Source organism: Grus americana, chromosome 11, assembly GCF_028858705.1.
Source record: "Grus americana isolate bGruAme1 chromosome 11, bGruAme1.mat, whole genome shotgun sequence".
In the NCBI taxonomy this organism is placed as follows: Eukaryota; Metazoa; Chordata; class Aves; order Gruiformes; family Gruidae; genus Grus; species Grus americana.
The window spans coordinates 14,309,989-14,337,427 of NC_072862.1; the positions used below are offsets into that span (position 1 = coordinate 14,309,989).

General features: G+C 34.4%; 1 protein-coding gene across 2 annotated transcripts in view; it reads left to right on the plus strand.

The window, feature by feature from the left end:
* Positions 1-27,439, plus strand: part of DNAH12 (dynein axonemal heavy chain 12) — a 69,652-nt gene that overhangs the window by 5,185 nt on the left and 37,028 nt on the right. The window contains exons 5-34 of one of the 2 annotated variants that reach the window (XM_054838769.1): positions 583-772; positions 2,124-2,199; positions 3,042-3,200; positions 3,893-4,088; positions 5,299-5,487; positions 6,473-6,623; positions 6,744-6,835; positions 7,095-7,273; positions 8,063-8,198; positions 8,884-9,009; positions 10,680-10,814; positions 11,796-11,989; positions 12,893-13,133; positions 13,704-13,889; positions 14,231-14,431; positions 15,556-15,750; positions 15,855-15,976; positions 16,110-16,392; positions 17,789-17,908; positions 18,300-18,456; positions 18,686-18,858; positions 20,348-20,500; positions 20,913-21,152; positions 22,348-22,593; positions 22,856-22,975; positions 23,709-23,818; positions 24,693-24,876; positions 26,014-26,154; positions 26,968-27,051; positions 27,132-27,320. In XM_054838769.1, the coding sequence (XP_054694744.1) occupies positions 583-772; positions 2,124-2,199; positions 3,042-3,200; positions 3,893-4,088; positions 5,299-5,487; positions 6,473-6,623; positions 6,744-6,835; positions 7,095-7,273; positions 8,063-8,198; positions 8,884-9,009; positions 10,680-10,814; positions 11,796-11,989; positions 12,893-13,133; positions 13,704-13,889; positions 14,231-14,431; positions 15,556-15,750; positions 15,855-15,976; positions 16,110-16,392; positions 17,789-17,908; positions 18,300-18,456; positions 18,686-18,858; positions 20,348-20,500; positions 20,913-21,152; positions 22,348-22,593; positions 22,856-22,975; positions 23,709-23,818; positions 24,693-24,876; positions 26,014-26,154; positions 26,968-27,051; positions 27,132-27,320 (4,968 nt within the window). The remainder of the gene's footprint in view (positions 1-582; positions 773-2,123; positions 2,200-3,041; positions 3,201-3,892; positions 4,089-5,298; positions 5,488-6,472; positions 6,624-6,743; positions 6,836-7,094; positions 7,274-8,062; positions 8,199-8,883; positions 9,010-10,679; positions 10,815-11,795; positions 11,990-12,892; positions 13,134-13,703; positions 13,890-14,230; positions 14,432-15,555; positions 15,751-15,854; positions 15,977-16,109; positions 16,393-17,788; positions 17,909-18,299; positions 18,457-18,685; positions 18,859-20,347; positions 20,501-20,912; positions 21,153-22,347; positions 22,594-22,855; positions 22,976-23,708; positions 23,819-24,692; positions 24,877-26,013; positions 26,155-26,967; positions 27,052-27,131; positions 27,321-27,439) is intronic. The other variant, XM_054838771.1, reaches the window with a different exon arrangement.

Here is a 27,439-nt window from a genome sequence, read left to right on the forward strand (position 1 = left end):
TTATACTTTAGCCTGTACAAAAAGTAGTCTTTGACATTGTTCACCTGTTTTGAAGAACATGTAGAAATCCTGGAATTTGTGTGTAGTTTTTAAAATAAGTCTTTATGTCTGAAAACCACTTCAAACTCAAATTAGCGTTGAAATATTTATATTAAGTAGCTTAAGGGACCATGTATTTTTCCTAGCTGATGTTGGGTAAACTCATTCTGAAGGCTACAGAGATTCAGATCCCTTTTTGTTTTATAACAAACCTATCACTCAAAAGCACAAATACCTTTTTTTTTTTTTTTTTTTTTTTTGCAAAAAAACCCCGGCCAACTATTTGTGTGTACTTTTTGCCAGATAAATGTTTGTCCAAAGAGCAATAACATGGACCTTCAACTGTTTTATTGTCAGTCATAAACTTCAGCAAAGAACTAAGGAAAATGCCTTACTACAAAGTACAATATTTTGTATTTAAGCATTGAGAGAGGGAGACCATTTTACCAACCATGGTGAATAAAGAGAGACTTCATTGTCAAGCCTAATGCAAAAATATTTACATAACCAATTATTAGACCTCTAACAATATTGTCCTTTCAGACAAACTATCTCTTTATGAAGAAGTGCGTGCAAAGTAATCCAGTGGTTCCCATTCAGCAGCAGTGGCTAATGTCCATGCTCACATTGGTCCCACAGTCACTCATGGAAGGCAAAGATAGAGAGCTGTTAGTTGAAAAGCTTTTAGAGGAAATAATAAGGGATTATGAAATGAGCATGAGAAGATGTGTGGGTAAGTGCCAGAAACTACACAGTACTATTATTAATATATTTGTGTGTGTATATATGTGTGTGTGTGTATATATAGAAAATAAGCTCCTTCATGTCCTCCCACTGAAAATAATTTTTCTAGATTGTTCTTTCAGCCAGGCATGATCTTTGTAATTAACCACTGATTTCTCTTTTTCTGCCTCATCAAATGTGTATTGGCTCTAATGTTTAAGGCAAAACTTCCTGGTTTTATTTGGACTAGTAAAAAGTTAACCAGCTGAAGGTATAGTTCAAGCAAAGAAAAGGCAGCTGTAGACTTCATGAGAAAAAGGTTAATTGCTGATGACCTTATTTCATTAAGTCTTTAACCTGTTTAGTTAATTTGATGCAAGAATGTATTGCTGTTTTCTACTAAAGAAAGTAGAAACTTTTTATGTACTAGTCATTCTTTTTTTTTTCCCTCTTCAGGAACAGCAGCTTTTTTCTAAGCTGTTCATCCACAAGCACATCCATAAGTTTTCTGATGTTGCTTTCTATGCATAAGAAAGCTCACAATAAAAATCTGCAAAAATAATTAGCTATTTTCAGATATTACTCATACAACTCACTTTGATTTTTAGACTTTTTTAAAAGATTCATGAACTGGAATTTTGAAAGCATATTCCCTTAAAATCATATATTAATATCTTTTTATTTACATTTATAGTATCTGAAATCTGAAATTGAGCCAAATTTTATCAATATTCTGGTGGATGGCTGATGTTTTTTAAAATGCAGATTGAAAAAAGACACCATTTAACATGGGACTAACTTTTTCGTAATGTCGTCAGTGGGATAATTATAGTATCCCACTATAAATATATTAAAAAAATTTGCCATAAATACTTAGAATCATAGAATATCTCAAGTTGGAAGGGGCCCATAAGGATCATTGAGTCCAACTCCCTGCTCCTCACAGGAGTACCTAAAACTAAACTGTGTGGCTAAGAGCATCATCCAGACACTCCTTGAACTCTGACAGGCTTGGTGCTGTGACCACTTAGCTGGGGAGCCTGTTCCAGTGACTGACCATCCTCTCAGTGAAGAAATTACTTAAGAAAGTACTTGATTATTTAAACACTAGTCTCTCTGAAAATCTTCATTAATAGGGGACAGAATTGGAATTAAGCCAACTGAATCTGTATAGATATTTAGCAGAAGCTGTGATTGAGTTACCTTTGGGAGAATGTGTTCTGAAGATTTGGATGGTAGTTATCTTTCCATTCTACTATCTGCGTGGTTCAACCTGGAGAAAGGCTGAGGAGTACAGTACCTATTGAATATGGCTTAATTTTCTTCTAATGTTCATATATATATATATTTTTTTTTCCTAGTGCAAAATGTTCTTATTAAACCAGACATAAAAGGACTTGAAGATGAAGAGGAGGCATCTTTGCCTTTATCACCAGTGTGAGTGGAATAAGTTAGCAAATAACCCACTGGCAAAACATGCTCAGTTGCTTAAATGAAATTCTTGTTCAGCTGCATGAACAGAGTTATGGCACAATATTAATTCTAGAGTCCCTTAATGAGACATTTTTTTCTGTCTGTAGATGATTTTACATTTGAACATCTTATATCTGAATGCTTTACAAAGTTTTAGCACTGACTGTTTTTTTACTGTTGTGACAGTTACATAGAGTAGCACTAATGACTGCAAATGAGACTTCTGGCTTTGAGTGCCTGGACACTAAAGTCATATTGCAGCCACCTCTGGAATGAAGTGTATGTGTGTACAGGGCATTTGACTGGCAGACAGCAGCATTGTACAGTACTTTAACATGCTAAAACTGCATCTAATGCCAAGGTTTCATTTGACTTCGGTGTTATGAGGTGAAACCTTGAGACCAAAGGAAAGGCTATTACGCTCTACCAAAATGGAAGACGAATTCAGGTAGACAGAATATAATTATCTGAATTGCACAATTTGCTGAAACATCAGAATGTGTGCCATCTAAATATTGATGATAAATACTTCCTTTTAGCAGTTGGTGAAGTTAGAAATTTACATTGAAAGAGCTTCAGGAAGAGCAGGTGATCTGAAAATACACTGGAGTATAAAACATGGTTGATCAGAGAGAGTATCCTTATGGCTTCCCCTGCATCGTATTGAAGATATGTGTATAGCACTTAACTATTCATGTTAGGGCATAAGCTTTTTAATACTACTTTTTATATGTAAGAATGTTTTATTCAAGTATTGATTGAGCTCTTCACTTTGTTGTTTGTTTTGCTGGGTGTTTTTTTATCAGTGGCCTGGATTTTTCTAGACCATGGCACGACAGTTTTATCCAAGCAAAAAATCAAATCCTTTCCAACTTGCACATTCTCCACCCCACAATGAAAACTCTACTGGATTTTGGTTATGCAGCATTCTCTAACTTTCTTATAGTGGATTTCTCAAGTTTCAGGTAAAGTCTGTTTTGGAGAATTATTAACCCGTATAGGTTTTTGAAGCTGGTAAAGAAGAGTTTGTTCAATTCTATTATTTATGGTAGGATTTTTTATACAATAAATTACTTCAATGTGTCATTTAATGTTCTTTGAGTAGATTACTTTGTGTTATGACACATTTAAATTTTCTTCTCTCTCTTACATATAAATATTTTATTGGTGCTTAAATTGCTGGTGGTATCAGCCCTTTTGATTTATATTTTGCTTTTACTTCTGTAAAGATCTTATTATTTATTTATTCTTAATGTTGTGATCCCCACAGAAGTCTGGTTGAAGTAGCATTTGAAAAATTGACTTCTAGTAGTACTGATATGTGTAGGGAATTCTACACTGACCCTAACGATCAGATTTCTTGCTGGTTTTCATCAGTTGAGTTTTATTTTTAATCTTGGAACTTTTCATTTTCATAATTTTCAAAAAGATAATTTTTAGTATCTTTTTCCCTCATTATTTTTTCTGATAACTGTTCTTTATTTCCTGCGGTTTGGGGTATATTTTTCCTCTTTTAAATCTACAGAAGTGATGCTTTGATTCCCACTGTGCTTTCTGCTAAGATGAATGGGTTTGTAATACAGTGTAGATTACTGTTACTTTACTCCATGGGTTTTAAAATTTTGTTTATAAAGTTGCCTGTAACTTTATTTTCTAGATTGAAAGGGCCAATTGACTGTGAATCTTTAAAAACTGATGTCTCTCTAAGCTGTTCTAAAGCAGAAGACAAGATACTGAATACATGGTATCAAAGAGTTATCAGTCTCTTTACTCAGAAGGGGTCATTGAATGGTGTAAAGTTGGATCAGGTTGACCCTTTTTATAACTGTGTGGCTACACTTATGTCTAATCAGGTAAAAAATCTTTCCTCTCTGTGATAAACTTAATGTGAAATTTAGGTTAAATTTGATGAGTCAGCACACTATATGATACGGGGCCTGTTTAATTAATCGTTGTTAGCCATCTGTTGCACATAATCCAGTAAAGTATTCAAAGTGTTAAATATTTTTAACTTCCCTCATTTAAAATAAATATGTAATCTACTCTACTTTTTCTTATAGTTTTTTAAATGCAGAGAAATTAATTCTACCAACTAGAATGTCATTAGCTTAAAGAAGGAAATATCTCGGTGTTCTCAGGACCCTTCCTATCGCCAATCTTGGAACTACAGTTACATGTCATATATTAGCAAAATGAACAAAACCTGGTCCCTCTCCCTTGAAAGCAAGCATATCTACCAAACAGATTGAGAGTCCAGCTCTGCCAACATGTGTGCAAGGGGCTATGGTTCTGCAAAATTTCCAAACACAACTTTTTTCTGTGGAAAATGATACCACAATCCTTTGCAAGTTTTTTTTTTTTTTCCCCCTGATTATTTATATCAAGGTGGAAGTTACATGATGCATTTCTCGGGTTGGGTGTTTTTTTGTTTGTTTTAGGAACTTCCAATTGTTTTATTTCCTAATAATAATAAAACAAGAACATTCAAATGAAATCACTGATATCAGACTGAGTGAATTGTTTTTCAAAGTTCTTAGTTTACTGAAAATTAAAAATCCTTTAACTTCCAATTAACTTAAAACATCTGTTGTTTACATTGTTCTATTTAAGAATATAACATTCTGTGGGAATATATGTGTTCAGCAGTTTGAGAAGGCAGTCATTTTTAGGATTAAACCTTTATTTACATTGTAGAAAAATAACAGAACAATAGTCTAATCAAATCATTATCATATTTGATTAAAAAACAAAAAGTCAGGAAAATGTATTCCAGATATTTCATTTATACTTAAAGCATATATTAGTAATAGACTTACTTTTGTAGCAAAAATAAATGCATGGGCTTTACGGAAGTATTTGTTTACTTGTTCATTAGTTTACATCCTTGAAGGGTCGGGATTAATGCCTACTGAACTCATTAGAAAAATTCACACTACTTCAGTTATTCATGAATCAGGCCAAAAATACTAAAATGAATGGAAATCCTGGCCTACTGAATAAAGGGAAAGTGGGATGGGACTTTCTGTTCTTTCAACTAATTAAGTGATATGTGTTATTACCTAGCTAAAAGAGTTATTGAGAAGAACGGTTGCAGCTTTTGTGAAACTTTTTGATCCTGAAGACCGACATTCTCTACCTTTATTTAAGATGGAATTGATTCTTGATGAAAAGAAAATGGAGTTTTATCCAAGCTTCCAAGACCTAGAAGAAGCGATTCTCTTTATAGTAAATCGTGTAGGACAGACTCTCCAGGTGTGCTTTTATCTTTATTTAAATATGTAACTGCTAAGTTGCTCTGTACATGAAAATATTAGTTATTTAGGACTCTGACTACCATGGTAAGGGGAAGAAGAATGCATCTTGAGGTATTTATTTTCCATAAGCATTCTGCAGGTCACATCATGAATCTTGATGCCCAGTGGAAGTCCAGGCTCTGAAACTCATTTTGTTATTCCTTGTTCTTAAAAAAATGGGTACACCTGCTACCGATTGTTTTAGTCTGCTGATTTAATCTGCAAATCTGTATGTATGTCTACAAATTAATTGTCTGTTTGTTCATTAAATAGAAGTCAGGCTGAAAACCTACTCAGGAAAGAAAACTAGCTAGAAGATAAATTTTTTGTTTTCTTCTTTGGCATGTTTAAAAAACCATCTGAGTGCTTTAAGTATAAGTAACCACATATTCCAATTTATTTATGTATTTATTTTTAACATGGAAAATCAAGTAGTTTTGCAGTGTCCACTTTGAACTAACATTCTGCATAGAAATAAAATTAGCACCTTAGTTGTGTGTGTGATGATTTACAATAAACTTGCGTTAATAATTAAGATCCCTAGAGAAAGACAAGGAAAATTAGAGTTGATTTTCCTTTTCTTTCTAAGAAAAAGAAAAGCCTCAAATCCTTAACAACTAATATATACAATATCTAAAGATTTATGTCTTAAGAACTGCTCTGTGACTCCATGGAAGACAGCCTTTCTGGGGGCTTTAGCTGTATCTCTGTTGACTTAGTATTGGCCTTTAATCATGATACTTTCAGAGAAGTGTCTTGGGTTTAGTTTTGTGTGTTTGCACATAGGATAGAATTTATTTTTATGTAAGATGGGATAATTATTTTTTGTCCATTTTACATACTTTTCTGATACAGTGTCTTCTGCAGATTGCAACTTGCTTTTAAAATATATATATTGCATTTCTTTTTTAAATTTAAATAATCAGAACTTGCACTTCTATTAGAACGTCCAGACAGTACGTTCTTGGCTAATGGGAGGCACTACAACTCTGGACACTGAGCTTCCTAATCATGTCATAGCATGGGCCACATCTACACTGAAAAAATCGATCAGAGACAACTTAGAAGGTCCAAAGGAATATTTTGAAAACTATGGTGAGTGATAGAAGAGTATTTAAATAACTGTTTTACTTCTTTGAAATAAGTACCTTATGCATTATAATAATATTATGATATATAATATTATAATATTAATATAATATTATTGAATTGTAGTTGAAAGGTTTGGCTGGCTTATAGATGGAACTGCACAGGCACGAATAGAAAGATTTGAAGGAGAACAACACAGTTTCGATGAATATACTGCTGTAAGTATTAATTCTACATTTTATATGTAAGTTTTACTATACATACCGCAATAGTAAAAAGAGAACAGAGGATAATGAGTGCTTAGCCTTTAGTTAAAAATTATGTTGACTACCTACAAATCTACAACATAAGTGTTTTTTTCCCTAAAAGTCTATGGTAAATAGAAAAATACTATTTTCTTCAATGTGTAATACTTATTCATGTAGCCAAGTATTTAAATAATGGCTTTGAAGTGTAAAATCTGATGTTTTCCTGAAGTTCATAGACGAATTCTTCACCCTCAAGAAGGAAATCTTGGGTTTACCAGAGGTGGCTCATTTCCCTATGATCTCTTTGAATTGTGATGATTTAAAGCAAGGTTTGGCTAGTAACGCAAACACCTTTGCAAAAACATTAATGGACAGAATAGTTGCAAATTACAGAGAGGAAAATGAAAAGTAAGTGGAATTTTCTGCTTGTGAATGCTGTATGTATTAAATGCATAGTAGAAGAAATGCAAATGTACCAAACTCCTGTTCATTGAAGACTTTTGGCTAACTAATGAGCTCATGCAAGTTGCACCAGCTGATCTATTTTTTCCTCTGATTTAGACTCAAAAACTAGTAGGGGAACTTACTAATAGACTTAGATAACAGAGGAGCTAAAAGATCAAAGGACTTCATTACTGTTCTGCCTTTTTAAGTGTGAAATACAGTGCTACTGCACTGTCAAAGGAAAGACTAGCCAGATTCTCTTATTACATGACAGATACCTCTAGGTTTTGATAGATAATGATAGAAAATTACACTGATCAATTCTAAAGGTTAATTTGCAGGTATGGATTAAATCATGAGTGAGGTCATATTAAATTGTTTGCTTAAAATGAACAATTACAGTCAAGTTTTATAGTGATTCCACATTACCAAAATGACAAAATATTTACTAGGAAAGTGTTTGTGTGTACACTGATGATACTGTACTTCAGTTCATGTACTTACCAAAAGTAGTTGAAGCATTTATTGCAAAAGAATACCCCAAAATCCAAAAAAATCAATTATTGCAAGTTAATAAACAGTATTTTTCTAGACTGACTTGGTCATATTCCCTATTTAGTTTCATAAAGTAATGGAGTTTGTGCAGGGGTAATACTTAAGTAATTTGAACTTTTAATTCTATTAAAGCCGAGCTTGAAGCCAGTTAAACTAAAATCTTAAATTTTTGATATTTTATGTTAACTAAATTTATAGCATATGCAGGGAATTTGAAGCAATTAAGGAACGTGCATTAAAAGTTCCTGAAACAACAGAGGAAATGGTGGAAACAATAGCTTATATAAAGAAAGTCAAAACCAAAGGTATTCAGGACCTGTTGTTAAGGATCAAGGTAAATGACTATCCTTTAATTCTTAATCTTTTACTAAACATGGTGACCTATACAAATACAGAATTCATTCTGGAGTACAGAGGCTTTTGTCTGATCATGCATGTATGAATGAACTGTCCAGCTCATTCTTTGCCGTACGCCTGCCTTTCTTATTCCTTCCCCATTCCCATGTGCTCTGCATGTCAGTGAGGAAATGCAACTTTTAATAAATCACACCAGATTGTAAGAAAGACACTCAGTTTATTGTTTGTACCTAGAGACTTACTTCAGGGCTGCTTAAAAAGCTATTAGTGAAAATGTAACACACAAGTATAAAGAGAATTTTATGTGTAAAAACAGTCATGACTTTGAACACACAAGAAGCAATTTCCTATTTGAGCAGAATATAGATGATGTTGCATTAACAGGAATACTTTGTGCGTGCTCAGAGAACACAATTGAAAAATTGTGTACGGTGTAGGTCAGCCAAAACCATTACTGAATAAAAAGCTCTTTGCTATATGTTATGGTGATGTGTATCAGATTTTCTGTTATGGTAATAGGTCTGTAAACATAATGCACATTTATTCTGCAGAATTTATATTTTTTAATTTAATTTTAATTTGTCTTTGTAGATAATATTGTCCTACCCTATATTTTAAATAGACCTATGATAACTAAAGTTTTGTGAAATCTCTTTTGGTAGGAGTGCTGTCGGCAAATGAATTACTTCTTAGATGTTTTTTTATTTGCTCCTGAAGACATTGAACTGAATGCAACAGTTCTATTATGGCCAAAGAAGATTAACCCTATTTTTGATGAGCATGATGGTGTAAGAGCATTTTCTTAGTTCATGGTATATTTTGGCTCGTTAGACTTTTCACTTTACTCAAGCTATTTATTTCTTCAGCATGCTAAATGTATCTACACATATAACGTGAACCATACTAATTTAGAAATGTGTAAATAACGTATTTCCAGATTTTTATATCAACAGAGGGCTTTTGTGGAGTAATTTAAAAATTGTCACTGTAACTTAAAACCTTGAGCAAGTCTTCTTATCTTAATGTGCTTGTGGTGAGTACTAGGAAATTCATAGGAAGGTGAAAATTCACTATACTGCAGTTGACTAGTACTGAAAATGTAACTGCCAGGCCCTTAATAAGAGTTAGTGCTCTGGACAGGAAGTCAGTTAGTTAAAACAATGTTTTGTCTGACAATAAAAGAACTGTGGGAATTGTGGTTTTTTAGGTAGCAATCATTAACAGAAAAAACGCAACATCTAATTTTCTCTGTGGGCTGTAGATTACTTTCTTCCACTTGTCTGTATTCATCTTGCTAGAATTCTTTCTCTCTGGCTGTGATACAGTAAGTCAAGCCTTTTGGTGTTCTATTGCCTCTCTATAGTAATTTAGTGTAGATTTAATAATTTCTTCTAGAAATGTTTAAGAATTAACAATTAACTTTTTTAAAAATAAAAATATCAGTGTATTTTAAATATCACAATTGAGGATTTCTCTTTCACGAAGTCTTACTTAAATACTAAGGAGTATGTCCAAGGGTAGTAAATATGCCTCTGACTTAAAACATACCCAGCTTGTGAGACTGCTATGTCTGTAAAATATTTTGTTTGCATGTTATGATTCTATTAATCCCCAAAAATACATTAGTGAAATTAATTTTCTACTTGTGCACAAAGAGTCCATGATGCTTGTTCAAATTCTTTTTAATGAAAATGGTAGTACGGAGTCTATCTTTAGAGTCCCTCAGGAGTCCATGTCTCGGTAGCTGACTATCTAGCAACTTGCATTGTGCTAGAGCTTGAGGACAAGAATAGTTTTACATCAACTTTTTATAAGTCTGCATATTTGCATTTTATACTCTCAGATATGAGTCCATTCTTTTTCTAACGCAGTAGGAAAAGACTGGTTCCTCCTTTGGAAAAGTTCTGATTGCTGCTTCACAATTTTTGCATGGCAGTAGGTATCCTTGTCTTAGGAGATCTCCTCTGCCTCAGTTCTTGTTTGGTACTGTAAAAATAACCCTTCTGTGTGCAGACCTGTGCTTTACAGTGGCCTTATGTGCTAGAATTCCTACCTTTTACAGCAGTAGATATATGTGGGATAGCATTGGCTGTAGGTGTCCTCTTTTGGCAATAAAACTCCAAATGCGAAAGATGAGAATCTCTCTTATTTTCTGTAATACTTTCCTATATTTTGTCTGATTGCTGAAGGAGGCTTTAAGGCAATCATAACTGCTATGATTATTGAGATTAGGGTTCCGTGTTAACATACAGAGGTTGCACACACTTAAATGGGACATATAGAAAGCAACTCATGAAGAAATTTCAGTTATTGTAAGGATAATAACTTATCTGTATTGTTTATTTTCTGTCTGTTCGTGCTAAATATTTAATTTAGATGGTACTATATATGTTAATTGGACTTACAACCACTTCTGCGTTGCTTTTTTACCATTAAAAAACAATCAATTGTTTTGTAGCTGATTGAACAGTCTAAATGTAAAAGAGAGCAAGAACTAATACATAAGTGTGAGAAACTGATGGTGGAATTAGACAAGCTGACACGTTCTGTGACAGAATTCGAAGAATACTCAGAACTGGATTGCATGCAACAGGTCTGATTAACATTTAGTATAAAATGGGTAGAAATGTTTTGAATGTTTAATACACAGAGGTCATGGAAGAAACTTAGAATTAAAAGTAATCAGTTATTTTAACGAATGTGAATATAAACATTTTTTATCCTCTTGCCACAATGAACAAACTCATAAAATGACCCCCTCCCCCTTTTTGTATTACATCGGCAATAACATTTGACTTAAAGGAAAGTTTACTATGAAGTTGTGCTTAAATTAGCTGAAAGGTAATCCCAGCAAGGACTGAGATATTACAGATGTATAAAGTGAATGATGTTTTTACTCTGGTTTATATGAAGCATGCAGTTCTGGCCCCAGTGACATTATTTGCAAATAACTTCAGTGGGATCAGAATTTCATTCCCTGTTTTTGATATACTGAGGAACTAAAGGAAAAAGTAGAAGGTTAGAAAGAGTGATTAGTAGCAATTTGATTTATTTTTTTTCTATGAACCTCAAAACTTCATTTTTCTGCTAATGAAGAGCAGACCGCTGGCTCCAAAACTTTGCAACTTTCTATAAGCATTTTGTAATCGCCAGAGCATGTCTTGTGCTTTAATTGGAGGATATCACAATTGTGCTTAGTAATTTTGTTTTTTAAAATCAAAACACTTCAAAGCACAAAACAGAAATCCTAAGCTAATAAATCCCAGTTGCCCTTATGATATGTCAGGTACATAAAACCATGTGTGCCTGCTTCCTGGAACAGTGAATTTTAAAGCTCAAACATTTTGAAAATGGTTTTATACTGTTAAATTCAGTAATGATAAAACCAACTTTATTTTTCTTAGTGTTAATCTTGGTTCTTCACAGTTTATCTACTCAAGGGTAAGAAGAAGTTTTTAACTCATGTTTTCTAAAATTTTAATTAATACAAAGGCTTATTATATTGCAATATCTTACTTTGATAGCTGTTCAGAGCATAACTTCTCTCTCAAGACATACAATTATTTTATTTCAGTATGTGGCTGACCTGAGGGTGTTACAGAAACGCATACAGGAGGCTGATGAAACAGTAGCTCTTATTAATAAAGAAGAGGCTCTGCTCGAATGGAAACTGAGTGACTTCCCACTCCTCAGCAACTTAAAAGTTGAGATTGAACCATATCAGAAACTCTTTCATCTTATACTGAAATGGCAACGAACAGAAAAAAGGTAATTCAGCTCTTGAAGCTAAATGAGGGAGAGCAGGAAAAACACTCATGCTGGTTTTGTTCATGTCAGATGTGGAATATGGATTTGTTTTCTTATAAACATCAATTTCTTATTAGCAATCCAAGTATAATAGTAATATCACTTACATATCAGGGTTGTTATTTTTAATTCAGCTACAAAAAGTGTCAATTTTTTGGGGTTTTTTTTAATGTAATGCAAAGGAGTATCTCTCATGTGTTCTAACTGTATTAGTCATGCTGGTGAAGCCTATAATAAGACAAACTCTGTGAGAGAAATGTATTAGGAAGAAAAAGTTTGGTTAGTTATGAGCCATTTTGTACATGAGAAAAGGAAGAAGTTCAATTAGAAAGCTCACAATCTGTATGTAATAAAAACCATTTTTAACCTAACAGCTGTCCAAAATGCCTGGAAGGTGTGCTCAAATGATTACATTGCTGTCTGGTGGCTAGATCCTATCACAAAAACTGTAGCATGTCTGAGTTTAAGTTAAGTGAGATTGTTTATGAGTTCCTGCACTCTTTGGAAGTTATAATGTGATGTGGCTAGAAAGTATGCAATTTGTTTGAAAATCCAAAGGCCTAGTATATTTTGATGTCACATGTTGATCTCTGTCCAGAGCTTAACTTAATATTTCTCAATCCATGCAGTTACTTGGTTTCAGTATGTGACTGACTTGAGAGAATTACACAAATACACAGAAGAGTGTGATCAAACTACCTTTAAATGTGCATTAGAATTTTGCATAGAATGACAATAATTGGAAACAAGAGCTTTGCTCTGACTTAAGTAACTATTATTCTACATCTTGTTTGCGTTGCAAAACAAAGTGTTAATTATTTGTGGACTACGTTTGTTATTCTGTTTTCTAACTTTTTTTCTCAGATGGATGGATGGTACTTTTTTGGAACTAAATGGGGAAAACATGGAGGCTGAGGTTGATGAGTTTTTAAGAGAGATATACAAAGCGTCAAGACTCTTCCAACAAAAGCAGAAGAAAATTCAACAGGACTGGAAAAAGACATCACAACACAGAGCTGTAGAAGAGAAAACAGAAGAAGAAGCAAAGGCAAATCCAACTCTTACAATGTGTTCTTCAGTTCTGGAGCAGATTAAACACTTTAAGGTAAGAGAAGGTGAGGGATATTAATATTTGATGCTTAGGCACAAATGCTAAATTCAGCACTCAATATAGGTAGATGATGCAGTGTCAGAGACTCTTATTACAGAGAGAGAGCTCTGAATCACTGTTTCCAGATTGTACTGTCCCATTGATTTTAATAAAATAGAATTTTTGATATCTTTGCCATTTTAGGAATGGGAATTGTTAAACAGTGGACACATACAGGAGAAAAGTGGGTTTTTGATGCAAAGAAACATGTAGTTGGGAATTTTGAAATGGGACTTTATGTTATGTTAATGGCAGTGCAATTTAACATAACATAGCTGAAAAGTTGTTCCTTTCTCTTTTCTGCTAACACTGTGCTTAATAGTTCTATATTTCTTCTTCAGTAATTTACTACAATTATTTAGAAATGGAATGGATAACTGAATGGATCCATCTGCACTTTTCAGAAAAGATTTTCTTGTCATCAGCTGCTGCAGCAGAATTTTAAATGCACATCAAAGATGATTAAAAAGTTAAGAGATAATGCACATCACAATTTTTACCTTATAAATGTTTTTCCTCAATTAGGAGAATATTCCCACTGTGACTATCTTTTGTAACCCCGGCATGAGAACTCGTCATTGGCAGCAGATGTCAAGTATAGTAGGCTATGATTTAACACCAGACTCTGGAACTACTCTGAGAAAAGTTTTAAAGCAGAATCTAGCCCCTTATTTGGAAGAGTTTGAAGCTATAAGTGTAGGTGCAAGCAAGGTAAGCATAGAGATTTGATAGTGACAAATATAACATCAGGTCTCTTAGTGAATGATGGCTTTTATGGCTTACTAGATTTTTGTCTTTGCTCTTATGCAACAAAGGAGGTTTTGGTCCATTAGATGGTAACAGTGAGTGTGTAAACATTTGTGTTACATCATTAGTATTTCCCAAGTGTACTTCTTTCTGTGCACTAGAAAATGATATACTGAGAAAATTAATAAGTTAATTTATGCTGTTAGAGCAAAATAGCTTAGTCAGCTAGATAGGCTTATATATTGAATTAGTGAGCTGGAAAAAAATAATGCAGTGACTAAAACTATTTTCTTTTTAAACTGTAGGAATTTTCCTTAGAGAAAGCAATGTATACCATGATGGAAACCTGGGGTTCAATTTCCTTCAATACAAGTGTGTATCGTGAGACTGGTATTCATATTCTGTCTGCGGTGGATGAGATTCAAGCTGTTCTCGATGATCAGATTACGAAAACTCAGACAATGAGAGGATCACCTTTCATTAAACCATTTGACAAAGAAATCAGGGTACAATGAGTACTTTTTTAAAAAGAAACATTTTTATTTGCAGGATAATGATAATGTAAGAGTATGCTAATTGTATTACAGCTTTACTGTTTGACTTGTTAATGAAATGCTTTCATTGATTTTTCAGCAAGATTCTTTTGAGTTCATCTAAGTCCTACTTACATTATTTCTCTGTTGGAATTATCTCTTCCATTCAGATTCAAGTACAACCAAGAGAACGTGATTATTTTTTCACATATTTTGTAAAAGCATTAGTTCTGTTAGTGATTTAACACTTTAACCTTGCTTCTTCATAACTGGAAATTATGTTTTATCATTGTTAATAAGAACATTTAGTGATTTAATCCTTGAGTTTTGGATGCAAATTCTGAAATATAGTGGTTTTGTCTGCGCAAGGAAACTTCTTGAGGGCCGGGAGAAGTTTTTTAATCAGACCTCAGAACAGTGATGGGATGACTTTACACGTGCTTTTGTATTTTCAGGGCTAGAGTAGTCTTTGTGGTGCTAACACCATGACTATTGACAGGAGAGAAGCTGGTGAAATTGCTTTGCAGTTACCATCTCTAGTTCTTTGTTGGTTTATGTAGGAAATCTTCAGGTTCAAGCAAGCTCAGCAAACATAGGTAGTATTTACCCTTTACAGGCAGCCTCTGCAGCCTCTTCCAGAAGTATCTGCTATTGTCCACTTTAGGGACAGGATACAGGGATGGCTGGATCTCTCCTGTGATCTAGTGTGGCCTTTCTGGAGTTCTTGTGTCCCTGCTGCAATTCAGCTGCAAACCAAGAGCTCCTTGCTGTGGGGAGATAAAACAGAATTGGTCAGTGATAGCCTCCCAGGTATTACTTAACCATTAAGTTGTTAAAAGACAATAGCACTAAAGTGATAATTGCATTTTGGAAAAGTCATTTCCAGGTAAGTTAAACTTCCTGAATTCCTTTAGCCATCAGTATATGTGGAAGAACCTAAATATAAATATAAATATTTTTCTTTTATTTTGTTTACTGCTAGAGATTTTTATTTTCTCCTTGGGAACTAGAGTACCACAGCACCTACCTTTTCTGTATTTATTCTTGCTAACATTATTTGTAAATATTAAGGTGACTTTCTTTAAATATTTATTAAGGAATGGGAAAATCACTTAATTCAAATTCAGGAGATTATTGATGAATGGCTGAAAGTGCAAGCACAGTGGCTTTATTTGGAACCCATTTTCTCTTCTGAGGATATTATGCAACAGATGCCAGAAGAGGGGCGTCTCTTTCAGTCTGTGGACAGATGCTGGAGCGATATTATGAAGCATTGTGCCAGAGACCCAAAGGTAAGGAAAATATACAGTACTAAAAGGAAACATTATTTGAGTAACTTCTGCGGTTTGAAATAACTTATTTGCCACTTACGGTTTGCACGTGTTCATTGTTGCAGGTTCTTGTTGCTACGTCCTTGATAGGATTATTGGAGAAGCTTCAGAACTGTAATGAGCTTCTTGACAAAATCCTGAAAGGGCTTAATGCTTATCTTGAGAAAAAACGTCTCTTCTTTCCTCGGTATGATGAGTTTTGGCTATTTAAAAAACAAAGATTCTGAATGTATATTTTGTTGTGAATGTATATTTTTGTCAGCCTTTAAAGTAGCTTGATAATACAGTTGGCTTTTTTCTTTTTCCTAAATTTTTTTTAGGTTCTTTTTCTTGTCTAATGATGAAATGTTGGAGATCCTGTCAGAGACTAAGGATCCTCTCAGAGTTCAGCCTCACTTGAAGAAGTGTTTTGAAGGCATTGCTAAGCTACATTTTCTTCCCAATTTGGATATTAAAGCAATGTATAGTTCTGAAGGCGAGCGTGTAGAACTGATTTCAACCATTTCTACTTCTGAAGCTCGAGGTGCAGTGGAGAAGTGGTTAATTCAAGTAGAAGATATTATGTTGAAGAGTATACGAGATGTTATTGCTAGATCAAGAATGGTATGAGTTTTGTAATAATTTAATAACTGTGGCACAAAGGGACCTTTCTTTATTTTAAGGCTGTCTCTTGGCTTCCTAAAATTCTTCCTGAACGCAAGAGTGGATGAAGTTATGGGGCCAGGACCAAGTTAACATGACTTGTGTTAAAGGAGTAGCTGCTGCCCGAGCATTCACACACCATTCATGGTGTTGCACACACACTTATTCTTGGGCGCACTTCTTCCTTCTTCAGGCTCAACCCTAGGTTTCCCGCAGCAGTGTCTCAGGTGTCAGATTTTGTAAAATAATTAATTTAATTGAAAGGTGCAGGAGCAGGATCAGCCCGGGCTGGGTGTCTCCAAAGAGAGGGACCCAGAACAAAAAAATCCTGGGGCACTTATACCCTTGGGTCCCATACACCTGCTCCTCACACGCCCTTCATGTGCTGTCCACATGTCCTTTAGTCCAATAGTGATTTTGGGTCTGAGGTCTTCTAACATCTAATTGGATTCTTCTTCTGTGTCCAGGCAGGCAGGCTCTTATCTTCTTGACTTGCAGTTTCCGCAGTTTTCCCCGAAGGTTGGAGCCTCCTTATCTTCTGGTTTACACTCCTTGTACACCTGCCCATGCTGGTGGAACACGGAGAACTGAAGAGTCCCAGACTTGGGAAAACACTACCGAGACATTAGTGTGATATCGAAATACTTTCCCATACAAGAAGACTAAACACAGCACTGTCCTAGCTGTTAGGAAAACTACTAGGAAAATTACTGAGAAAAATACCTCTTTTGTGGCCTAAAGGCTTCAGCAAATCTAGCTACTCATGCTAAGTAAAGCCAAGCAAACAGCACAAATCACACTCTATTATATTCTGAAGTAATTTATTCTAATGAAAACATATTTATTTACGTTAACTAATATCCCTCAACAACTTGTATTCATAGGCCAGTGAAATAAGTAAGAGTTTAGTTTGAATAAGCATGACAGGATTTTCCTATAACACTGGATATAAATTCTTTTGAAAGCTTGGCAGCAATACTGTGTTTATAGGATATATTACCTGGTGTAAATAAATTATTCAGGTTTTTTTATTTAATTACAAGTTAGAAATACAACACTGGTAATATGTATGCTCCCTCCTAAAAGAAAATCATTAGCCAGAAAATGTTTCTTTGTATGAAGTTAGCAATTGTATTTACATCATATGGAAAGATAATTGCAAGAATCTTTAAAATTATTTGATACCAAATTGCAAATCTAAGGGGAAAAGAGCATTTAAAAGTTCATTTGGATTTTGAAAACAGGAAAATATTATTTTTTAGCTAAGAATAGTAACAGGATCACATTATATGCTTCTGTATGACATTATGATATATATGAACTGACACTGTATTTGTATACTATATTTAACTCTCAGGCATATCTGGAGACTGAGAGAAAAAGATGGGTTCTGGAGTGGCCTGGACAAGTAGTATTGTGTGTGTCTCAAATGTTCTGGACTAGTGAGGTACATGAAGTTCTTTGCAGTGGACCAGAGGTACTTTGTAATGCATAATCTTTTTTTAAAATCGTTATTAATTTTTCATTTCAGCTAATGTATTTCACTTAATCAAATATTTTTCCACAATCAAAATAAAATTTGAAAAAGGATCAGCATATGAGTTTCATATACATGAATTTATGTACAGTGATTTATACCTTTGATTCAGGTACTTGAATGTTCTTGTTTAGAGCAAGCATAGATTAAAATGTAGCTTTGCAACATAAATGCATAACTGAGAAAGAGAGAGAAGTTGATGCAAAAACATGATAATATAAAAGAATGGCTTAATAAGCAATCTCCATTAAGATATTTCGTCAACTTGAAGAAGTCTGGAACACTTGAAACTGTTGTATAATCAGTTTTATAATTACCTTTTTTCTGCTAGGGTTTAAAGGATTATTATGATACACTTCAGCATCAACTTAATGATATTGTAGAGCTGGTAAGAGGAAAACTGTCAAAGCAAACAAGGACTACACTGGGTGCCTTGGTTACTATTGATGTTCATGCTAGAGATGTCCTCATGGAAATGATTGAAAGTGGTGATTATCATTTTTTTCCTTCACATGTGTATTAATACATAGTCAATTAAAAATAGTTAACCAATCTGATTTTGGTCCCTAAACTACAACAGTATTAAGACACGTATGTGAGCATTTGGATGTGAGCATCAGCATTTATAATTTCAAAGCTGTTTTAAATTTAAATCTAATAGAAAATCCAGTTATCTAAAACATCTTTTATTGTTACTTTCAATTCTGTGTTTATTAGGTGTGCAGAGTGAAACAGACTTTCAGTGGCTTGCACAACTACGATATTATTGGGAATTTGAGAATGTTCGTGTCTGCATCATTAATTGCAATGTAAAATATGCCTATGAATACCTTGGAAACTCACCACGCCTTGTCATTACTCCTCTTACAGACAGGTGTTACCGCACCTTGGTATGATCTTCCGCCAATGCTACTAAATACTGTATTTACTGTAGTATAGTATTTCTTACACTGTTCATTCCAGCTATACTTTTAGGGCTTACAGTTGCTGTCAGACTCTGGTATTTCTGTTAAAACGCAGTTTTCAAAGACTGTAATTTCTATAGAATATTGAATGTGAAACTGACTTATAACAACAAATTTGGACAGCCCACCGATGTGACTGAAACATTAGTGGATTGTTCTGTTGTGGATGTGGTTTTTTAAAATACAAACAGAAAAAACACCCAGTATTTTTATTGCTGTCTAGATTACGAGAACAGAAAATCCTTTTCTGATGTCCTGTGGTTGCCAGATAAAGTGGAGAAGGATCAACTTGTGATCATGTTGTTCCTAAGACTAGTAGAACAGTTTGGCAACCTTTTAGTATCCCTGCTTTTGTTAGAAGTGTTTATTATTGTGCTGGTCTATCCTCAACTAACCTGACAACTGAAAGTTACCAAAGTCATCTCAGATATGGCTTTTCTGACTATCATTTACTGCAGTTTACTTGGCTGGAGTATGGTTTCAAGTTTTTCTAGGCACCCATCCTCCTCCTGTTATAAGATGATAATTTTCATGCTGTGGAGCACAAAACATACAAGCTCTGTACAGTTTAAGAAAGAAAAGCTCTGAAAAGACCTGACTGATGCATCTGAAGATATTTTTTTGCCCTCTTTGTAGCTTCAATTTTTATGGTATGGTTCTAGCTGATGCTTGGTACCTATTTGTCAAAACATCAAGGTAGAGTAGTGTGAGAGGGCGATGCAGCTGGTAGTCTGTTTATTTTTTAAGCTCACAGACCTTGAATCTTGGAGCAAAGCAGTTGGAATTCTGGTACTCTGGCAAACGGAAGTCTCGTCCTTTGCCCACCAAGGCAAAGTATTCCCAGTGCTTGTCAATATAGCTGTGGCCCTCTAACTGTGGGTTGGGAGCTAAATACATCTGAGTTTTTGTTTAGAGTCTGCAACTTTTTTTTTTCTGTCAGATTTTCCTCCTACTTCAGTAGGATATGGGAGAGAATATGGAATGGTCAATGGAATACACATGCAGCAAAGGGGGACAGTGTGGGAAAGAAAAAGAGAAGAGGGGAAAATATATTAAAGGAGGAACAGAGATAGAAAAGAATAGCAACTAAGTAATTGCATAAAATTTAATTTGAAAGATGTATCTAAGCAAGAACTGGGTCCAATAAAGTTTGAGTAACTAGCCATGGTCACGAGGATAGTAAAACTAAAGTCTCTGTTAGGGTCAAAATTCAATTCTCTTGTATGTATTTCCAAGCTGTAAGTAAGTTTCAGATTCTATTTAATTAGTCTAACCATACTTTTTATGTTAGATACAATGACTGTATGAAACTCTGTAGTGCAATTTAATTTTGTAGTGCAATTGAATTTTCATTCAGAATAATTTGATATGAATGAAATACTAATAATTTCCATAAACTATTTCTGTTTCTTAGATTGGAGCCTTTTGTTTAAACCTTGGTGGTGCCCCAGAGGGTCCAGCAGGGACAGGTAAAACAGAGACCACCAAAGATTTGGCTAAAGCTCTTGCTGTTCAGTGTGTTGTCTTCAACTGCTCTGATGGCCTCGATTACCTGGCAATGGGAAAGGTAAATAGAAAATAAAGGTATTTTGTATTTTTTTTAGGATGAAAATTTTAGGGTCCCTATTTTGCAAAAACACTTAAATAAATGTGGTATCTGTGGTCTGCTACCCTTTGACACTATACACTGGTCTCTACATATGTTTAATTTTCTGTGCTTTACGAAATCCTATAAAGTTGGTAATTAAAACATGACACAAACAAGAGTTCACAGGATCAGGATCTTCTGATTTAGCTTTCTTTAGAACCAAGAAAAGACTTTGTTCTTCAGTACATCACTGATCTTTGCTCTAAACAGGCTTAGATATTATTATCATAATTGTCTCTTTCATGTAATTAAACTTCCAACATGATACTCTTAGTTTCTTTTGAATCTTCTAAGATTCCCTTAGTGATATTATTGCTATCTTCATTTGCAGTTTTTCAAGGGTTTGGCTTCATCAGGTGCGTGGGCGTGTTTTGATGAATTCAATCGCATTGAACTGGAAGTATTGTCTGTTGTGGCACAGCAAATCCTTTGCATCCAGAGAGCCATACAGGCAAAGCTAGAAACATTTATTTTTGAAGGGACAGAACTGAAGCTTAACCCCAACTGTTTTGTAGCTATTACTATGAATCCAGGTTATGCAGGACGTTCTGAACTTCCAGATAATCTGAAGGTAAGGTAAGATAATAAAATACATACTTCTGCTTAAGAATGAATTTTTCAAAGAAAATGAGGGACACATGTATTGCTGTTATTAATTCAGACTGTATCACCTGAAATATAAACATATACTTGTTATACAATTTGCATATACAAAGCCTCTTTCTTTTTCTTTTTCTTTTTTTTCTTTTTTTCTTTTTTTCTTTTTTCCTTTTTTTTTCCCCTCTAAGTACTTTGTTCTTTTTGAAGGAATTTGAAATATTTTTTTGTTTGTTTCTGTGTATTAGTGTTCTTCATGATTATTTTTCCAGGCCAAAGGCTGCCATGCTGTAGCAAATAAACTGGAAGTGTCAGGCCGTGGGTAGATTCTAAGATTTGGATGCTAACTTTTTTTAAGATGGAGGGGTATGTTGGAAAAAATGCTTTGAGAAAGTATTTTTACATTTCATTTATTGTAGTCTTATTTAGACGAGATGTTAGTGAACTGCACTTAATACATCTAATAAATTTGTGTAGATTACCTGATTAAATAAAATCTTTGAGATGATTGTTTTGACTAGATTAGCTGTTTCATTGAGGAGGCTTGACTTCAGCAAAGTCATCTGGAGCCTTTTGGAACTCCTTAAGACTCAATGTGGCACAGAGCTACTGGGCCAGAGCAAGTCTCCTCAGAGGGTTCTACATTGTGAAAGTTAACTTAAAGCAGAGTTACTGCAGCATGAAGAGTATACCATCTGCAGAGTACTTAAAGAAAGGAAGTGCATTCTCTTACCTGCCCTGTACAACACCTTCCTTTGCTTACTGCTGTGTTGTAAGGAGCAAACTGCATTCTTGAGACAGTGATGAGGGAAAAGAGCTGGGAGAGATGGTGTCTTTTCTGCACTGCATTATACATTGTACATTGAGATCAATCTTGATGGCAGCTCGCTCACATTAGCTTCCTAGTGAGTCACAAGCTGCAAACATTGATAATTCTTCTATTTCATTGGCTCTCAAATGTTCTGCAGGCCACTGCTTTCCAGTCTGTTTTAAATGATCCACACCTTACCTAATCATATTAATCAGTACTTCATTTAAAATGCTGTTGCTATTTTCAGTTAAAAATGCTGTGATGGGATGAATACTGATCTATCATCTGCAAAAGTTCTGAGTTACTTTAATTCTTCGATTAATTATTTAAAGATATTTCTTTCGGTTATGTATTTCAGGTTCTTTTCCGAACAGTAGCCATGATGGTTCCTAACTATGCTCTGATAGCAGAAATTTCACTGTATTCATATGGATTTTTGAATGCTAAGTCACTGTCAGTGAAGATAGTAATGACCTACAGGCTGTGTTCAGAACAGCTTTCCTCTCAGTATCACTATGACTATGGTATGCGAGCAGTTAAAGCTGTGTTGGTGGCTGCTGGGAATCTAAAATTGAAATTTCCCATGGAAGATGAAGATATATTGGTGAGTTCCTGTGGGAATAATTCTTAAGGAATTCTATAGATGCACGCAGTTCTGAGTTCTGAAGGCAGTTCCACCACGTCTTGTCACATTGCTGATCCACATGCCTTTAGTTTCCCTATTTGTGAAACAACGATAATAAAATAGATGCTGTGCTTTCCAGTGCTATGTATGGAAATTCCAGTGCTTACATGTTAGATTATTTTGATTGATGAACAATTTATTCTGTGTTTTTAATAAGAACCCTAAAATGTGTTTCCTCTAGCTTCTTAGATCAATTAAGGATGTGAACGAGCCCAAATTTTTGGCGCATGATATACCTCTGTTCATGGGTATAACTAGTGATTTATTTCCTGGAATCAAGCCTCCTGATGCAGACTACAGTGTAAGTACACTTGTAGCTTTTCCTTGGTTGTAATCATTGTGGGTTGTTTTGTGTTGTTTTGGTTTTAACCAAATGTAACTAATACAGTTATTTGTGAGTTATTGCAAGATAAGGAAAATTACTGAATGTTTGCAATGAAATGTAGAACAGATACAAGAATTTTCTTTGGTACTGAGTATAATCTACATCTGAGTTTCCTTACATCCAGAAGGGTTGTGAGAGGCATCTTATAGATTGGAAATTGATCTGCAGATTTACCAAATTTTAGGGTCTTTTGCTGATTTCTTTCCTAATTTTTGGACATAATTAAGTAAGATTAAGCTTTGTGTTTGTATTTTCTTTTGTTTATAGCAACAATTACAGCATAGCTCCTTTGTAGGAGGATGGTTGGGAAAGAAGACAAGCATGTTGGAAAAGACAAAATGGATTAACTTTTTAAAGATTTCCAGTAAACACTAGGGTCTTGTTAAAAGTGCATTGTTCCAAAGCACACTCTTGGTTTTCTAATGGTGATGTGTCTTCTCCTCAAGTTAAAAATTGTACTGAAATCCTGCATGTCAAGCACAGAAGTGATTTTTTTTTTTCCAGGGATGTTTGCTATATTCTGAGTAATAGTATTTCAGTTATTAATTAATTTGAAACCCTTCTTGATAAGCATAAACTGTTCTACTGTAGTCCGAGACAGTAATTTAAATTGTAGCAATGAGAAGATTATGATCTGTTTTGATTTTAGGATTTTCTGGAATGTGCCAGCGAATGTTGCATTGGACATAATGTCCAACCTGTAAAAGCTTTTATAGAGAAAATGATACAGACGTATGAAATGATGATTGTTAGACATGGGTAAGATTCTCATTGCTGTTTCACAAGCAGCATTTCTTGTAATTTTGACTGATACCGTAGTGGTTATTTATATAAAATATAAAAGGTCTTAAGGGTAGCAAAATGTTTCTATTTGTATTGGAACAGTTGGTCACCAATACTGACTGCTTTTACATGTACCAAAATTCTTGTAAATGCGTGTCTGGGGAATTGTACGACGTGATATCAGAAGTAGCCTCACCTGTGTAATGATTTTAGGTGTAGATATCAGTACAGTGAAGACTTAGGACTGGAAAAGTTTGCCTGTATTAAAATATCAGTTATCAGATCTCTGCAATTTTATTCCTAGCTTTTATTACTGAATAGCAACTGTGTGGAGAAAATATTTACAATATGACGTTAGTCTTATGATTGTTAATATTCAGCTCATTAATTAATCTTTTCAGCGTGACACTGTTATAGTCACATCCCTCTGCTGGGTGACTAAAAAGTAATTTTGAAACGTGAGTGAAGATAGTTTGAAAATTTGTGTGTGTGTGTGGTATACGTTGCTACTGTTTGTGTTCTTCCAGAACTTTGTTATAAACTCTGTCTAGTCAGAAAAGAAACTAGAAAGTAATCTTTGGCTCAGCAAATAAATGAATTAGTCTGGTGGTAAATTTGTGTTTTAGAGGACAACAGTGGCTGTGCCATCAGATTTGCATGTGCAAATAAACTGGTTTTGCCTAAATGATGTTTCCTATATACAAACCAGATTTACTTGCTCTGCTTTTTGAAAATTAGGTGAAAATCAGCTTTAAGCCTATGGATGATGATGTTGGCCGTTGTGTGGTCTGTAAAAGTCTAAATTGCAAGACAAATTTATTAATAGTGTTTTTTTTTTTCCATCTAACAGCTTTATGCTGGTAGGGGAATCTTTTTCTGGGAAGACCAAAGTTCTACATGTGTTGGCAGATACACTGTCTCTTATGAAAGAGCGTGGTTATGGTGAAGAAGAAAAAGTAATTTTTAGAACTGTGAATCCAAAATCAGTCACTATGGGTCAGCTTTTTGGGCAGTTTGATATGGTATCCCATGAGGTAATATATATTTTAAAAACAATGTCCAGTAATTGCTTATCTTTATCTGTTTCTTTCTCTCACCTGCTGTGGCTTTCAGGGGGTTTGTTATGAGTGCACTTCTGTGTGTTCTAACTTCAGGTTAACTCATGGTGTTATTCCACAGTCATTTGCAGGGGCAGGAAAGGCAGTTTACCAGGCTCCTGCTTCTAGTTTTTAAGTCCCAATTCCAGACAGCATTTCTTCATCTGTTCCCTGCATTCCAGACAGTGCTTATAGGGCTGTGCTGTAAATTAAATTACTGGTGTGGTTGTAAGAAAAAAAGAAGCAAAACATAGCAGTATGGGTTCAAGACAAGGAGCTAATAATCCTGCCTGGTTTTTCTGCTTTGTAGTATTTCTAGTGCTTGCTTTTTTTTCCCCCCCCCCTTCCCTTTTCTTGTATGTGTCAAACCTCCATTATTCTGGATTGTAAACCACTGAATTCATGATTTTATGATTTGAACACAATTGTAATTTTTATTTTATTTTAACTAATACTTTTATGGCTTGTTTTAAATTAGTGTATAAAAAAAATGCAGTACCAAGTGTGTATGCAGTTGTATAGGTTTAAATATGAAAAAAAAAAAGCAATACTGTTCTGAGGGTCGTTGTCCTAATATAGTTGCATCCATGCTAGGAAATAATACCAAACTTAACTCTATTAATTTCTCTATCTATTCCTAACCAGTATAATCAAAGTAATGCAAAAACTACCTAGCAAAACCTATGAACTCAAGGGTCCCCAAGTGTGAAACTTAGGTTTGGAGAAGAAACAATATGAAGAAGTGAATGTGAAATAGTGAAACTTAGGGTGACTCTGGGGAGAAACAGATGCAAGACAGAGCAGAAGCACTTCTACGTTTCTGTAAATTGAATTGCTGGTCTTCTGCTTGTTATAATATTTTTTTAAAGTAAAAAAACCACTATTTTAAAACTTGCTGATGTTGCGTGACCCTCAGTGAAACCACAAAGTTATGTCCTGCTCTCTGCAGAAGAGAAGAATAATGCTAAGAGAGGAATAACGGAAAGGAAGTGGAATGTTTTGCTGTTACTTGTAGTTTAAATTGAACTATATATACTATGTCTTACTTGTCATTCCTACTTTCTCCTCCTCTAGTGGACAGATGGTATAATTGCTAATACTTTCAGAGAATTTGCATTATCTGAGACTCCTGAACGCAAATGGGTTATCTTTGATGGCCCAATTGATACTCTGTGGATAGAAAGCATGAACACAGTTCTGGATGACAACAAAAAGGTATCAGTCAGTGGAAAGAAATGCCTAAATAAAATAATGTGACATTTTGAAAGTATTCTTCTACATATAAAACAACAAATGCAAACAGCAGTGCCTAGCTTTTGAAAAAAACAAGTGCAGGGTGGCTGTGGTAATAAGTTGTAAGTTTTTTTTAATTTTTTTGTGGTTGGGGTTTTTTTTAAATTTATTGGAATCGTAATCACAGAATCAACTCATTGCTGTAAGACATTAAATATATAGTATTTATTTAATGCCATATTGTAAGTTTGTAACATAAATAATTGAAATGGAAATTTAAAAAATACACTTAATTATATTTAATGTAAATCCCACAGTTTCAGTAATTGCACAAACTTAAGCACTTACGTTTAAAGACAATCCCAAGACACAAAGGGTTATATAAGTTCTGGATGATAGTGTGTCAAAATGCTCAAACTGGACTTTTATTTTAATAAGTAGGAATGGTGGGTCTCTAGCTGGAATGCTTCAGTATTAGCAGCAATAGCAGCAGATATCGTTTCTCCTTTCTGCTTGCTGTCTTTTCTTTATCCTGTCATACGTGAGATAGATTGTTACCTGTAATGAACCTACTGCTAGGATAACGTGGAGTACTATGGTTTAAGTGAAGAATTTAGCTAAAGCTTGAAAAAAACTCCTATTGCTCCAAGTGATAAAACATTTTATGTGGTTGACCTTGGTTATACTTCGTTTTGCTGATTTTCATATAGAACTCTCCTATGATAGGAAGTGTAATTTACAAGTAAATTTTTTTCTAATCTTGCTTGTGATTATTCTTTTTTATTATTATTAAAGCTTTGTTTGATGAGTGGGGAAATCATCCAAATGTCCCTTCAGATGACTCTTATTTTTGAAACAATGGATCTTTCCCAGGCATCAGTAAGTTTTGTATTTAATGAAAGTATAAAACAAAGTTCAATATATTAAATGTATAACATGAGTTTACATTTTTTCCTTAGCCTGCTACAGTCAGTCGTTGTGGCATGATTTATATGGAACCTTCTCAACTGGGCTGGAGACCGCTTGTTACCTCTTGGTTGAGTAAGCTGCCTGAACCTCTTAACTTAAAGGGACATCAAGATCTTCTGCAGGGACTTTTTGATTGGTTAATACCACCAGCATTAAGACTCCGTCAGAAACAGTGCAAGGTATTTTTTGCCATTTTTTCCTGCAGTAGCTAGGTAGCCATTTCCATTCTGTTACCTTGGTAGAGAGGGACTGTTCTCTCATGACAAGCACAATTGGAATGAATATGCAGCAGCCTCCT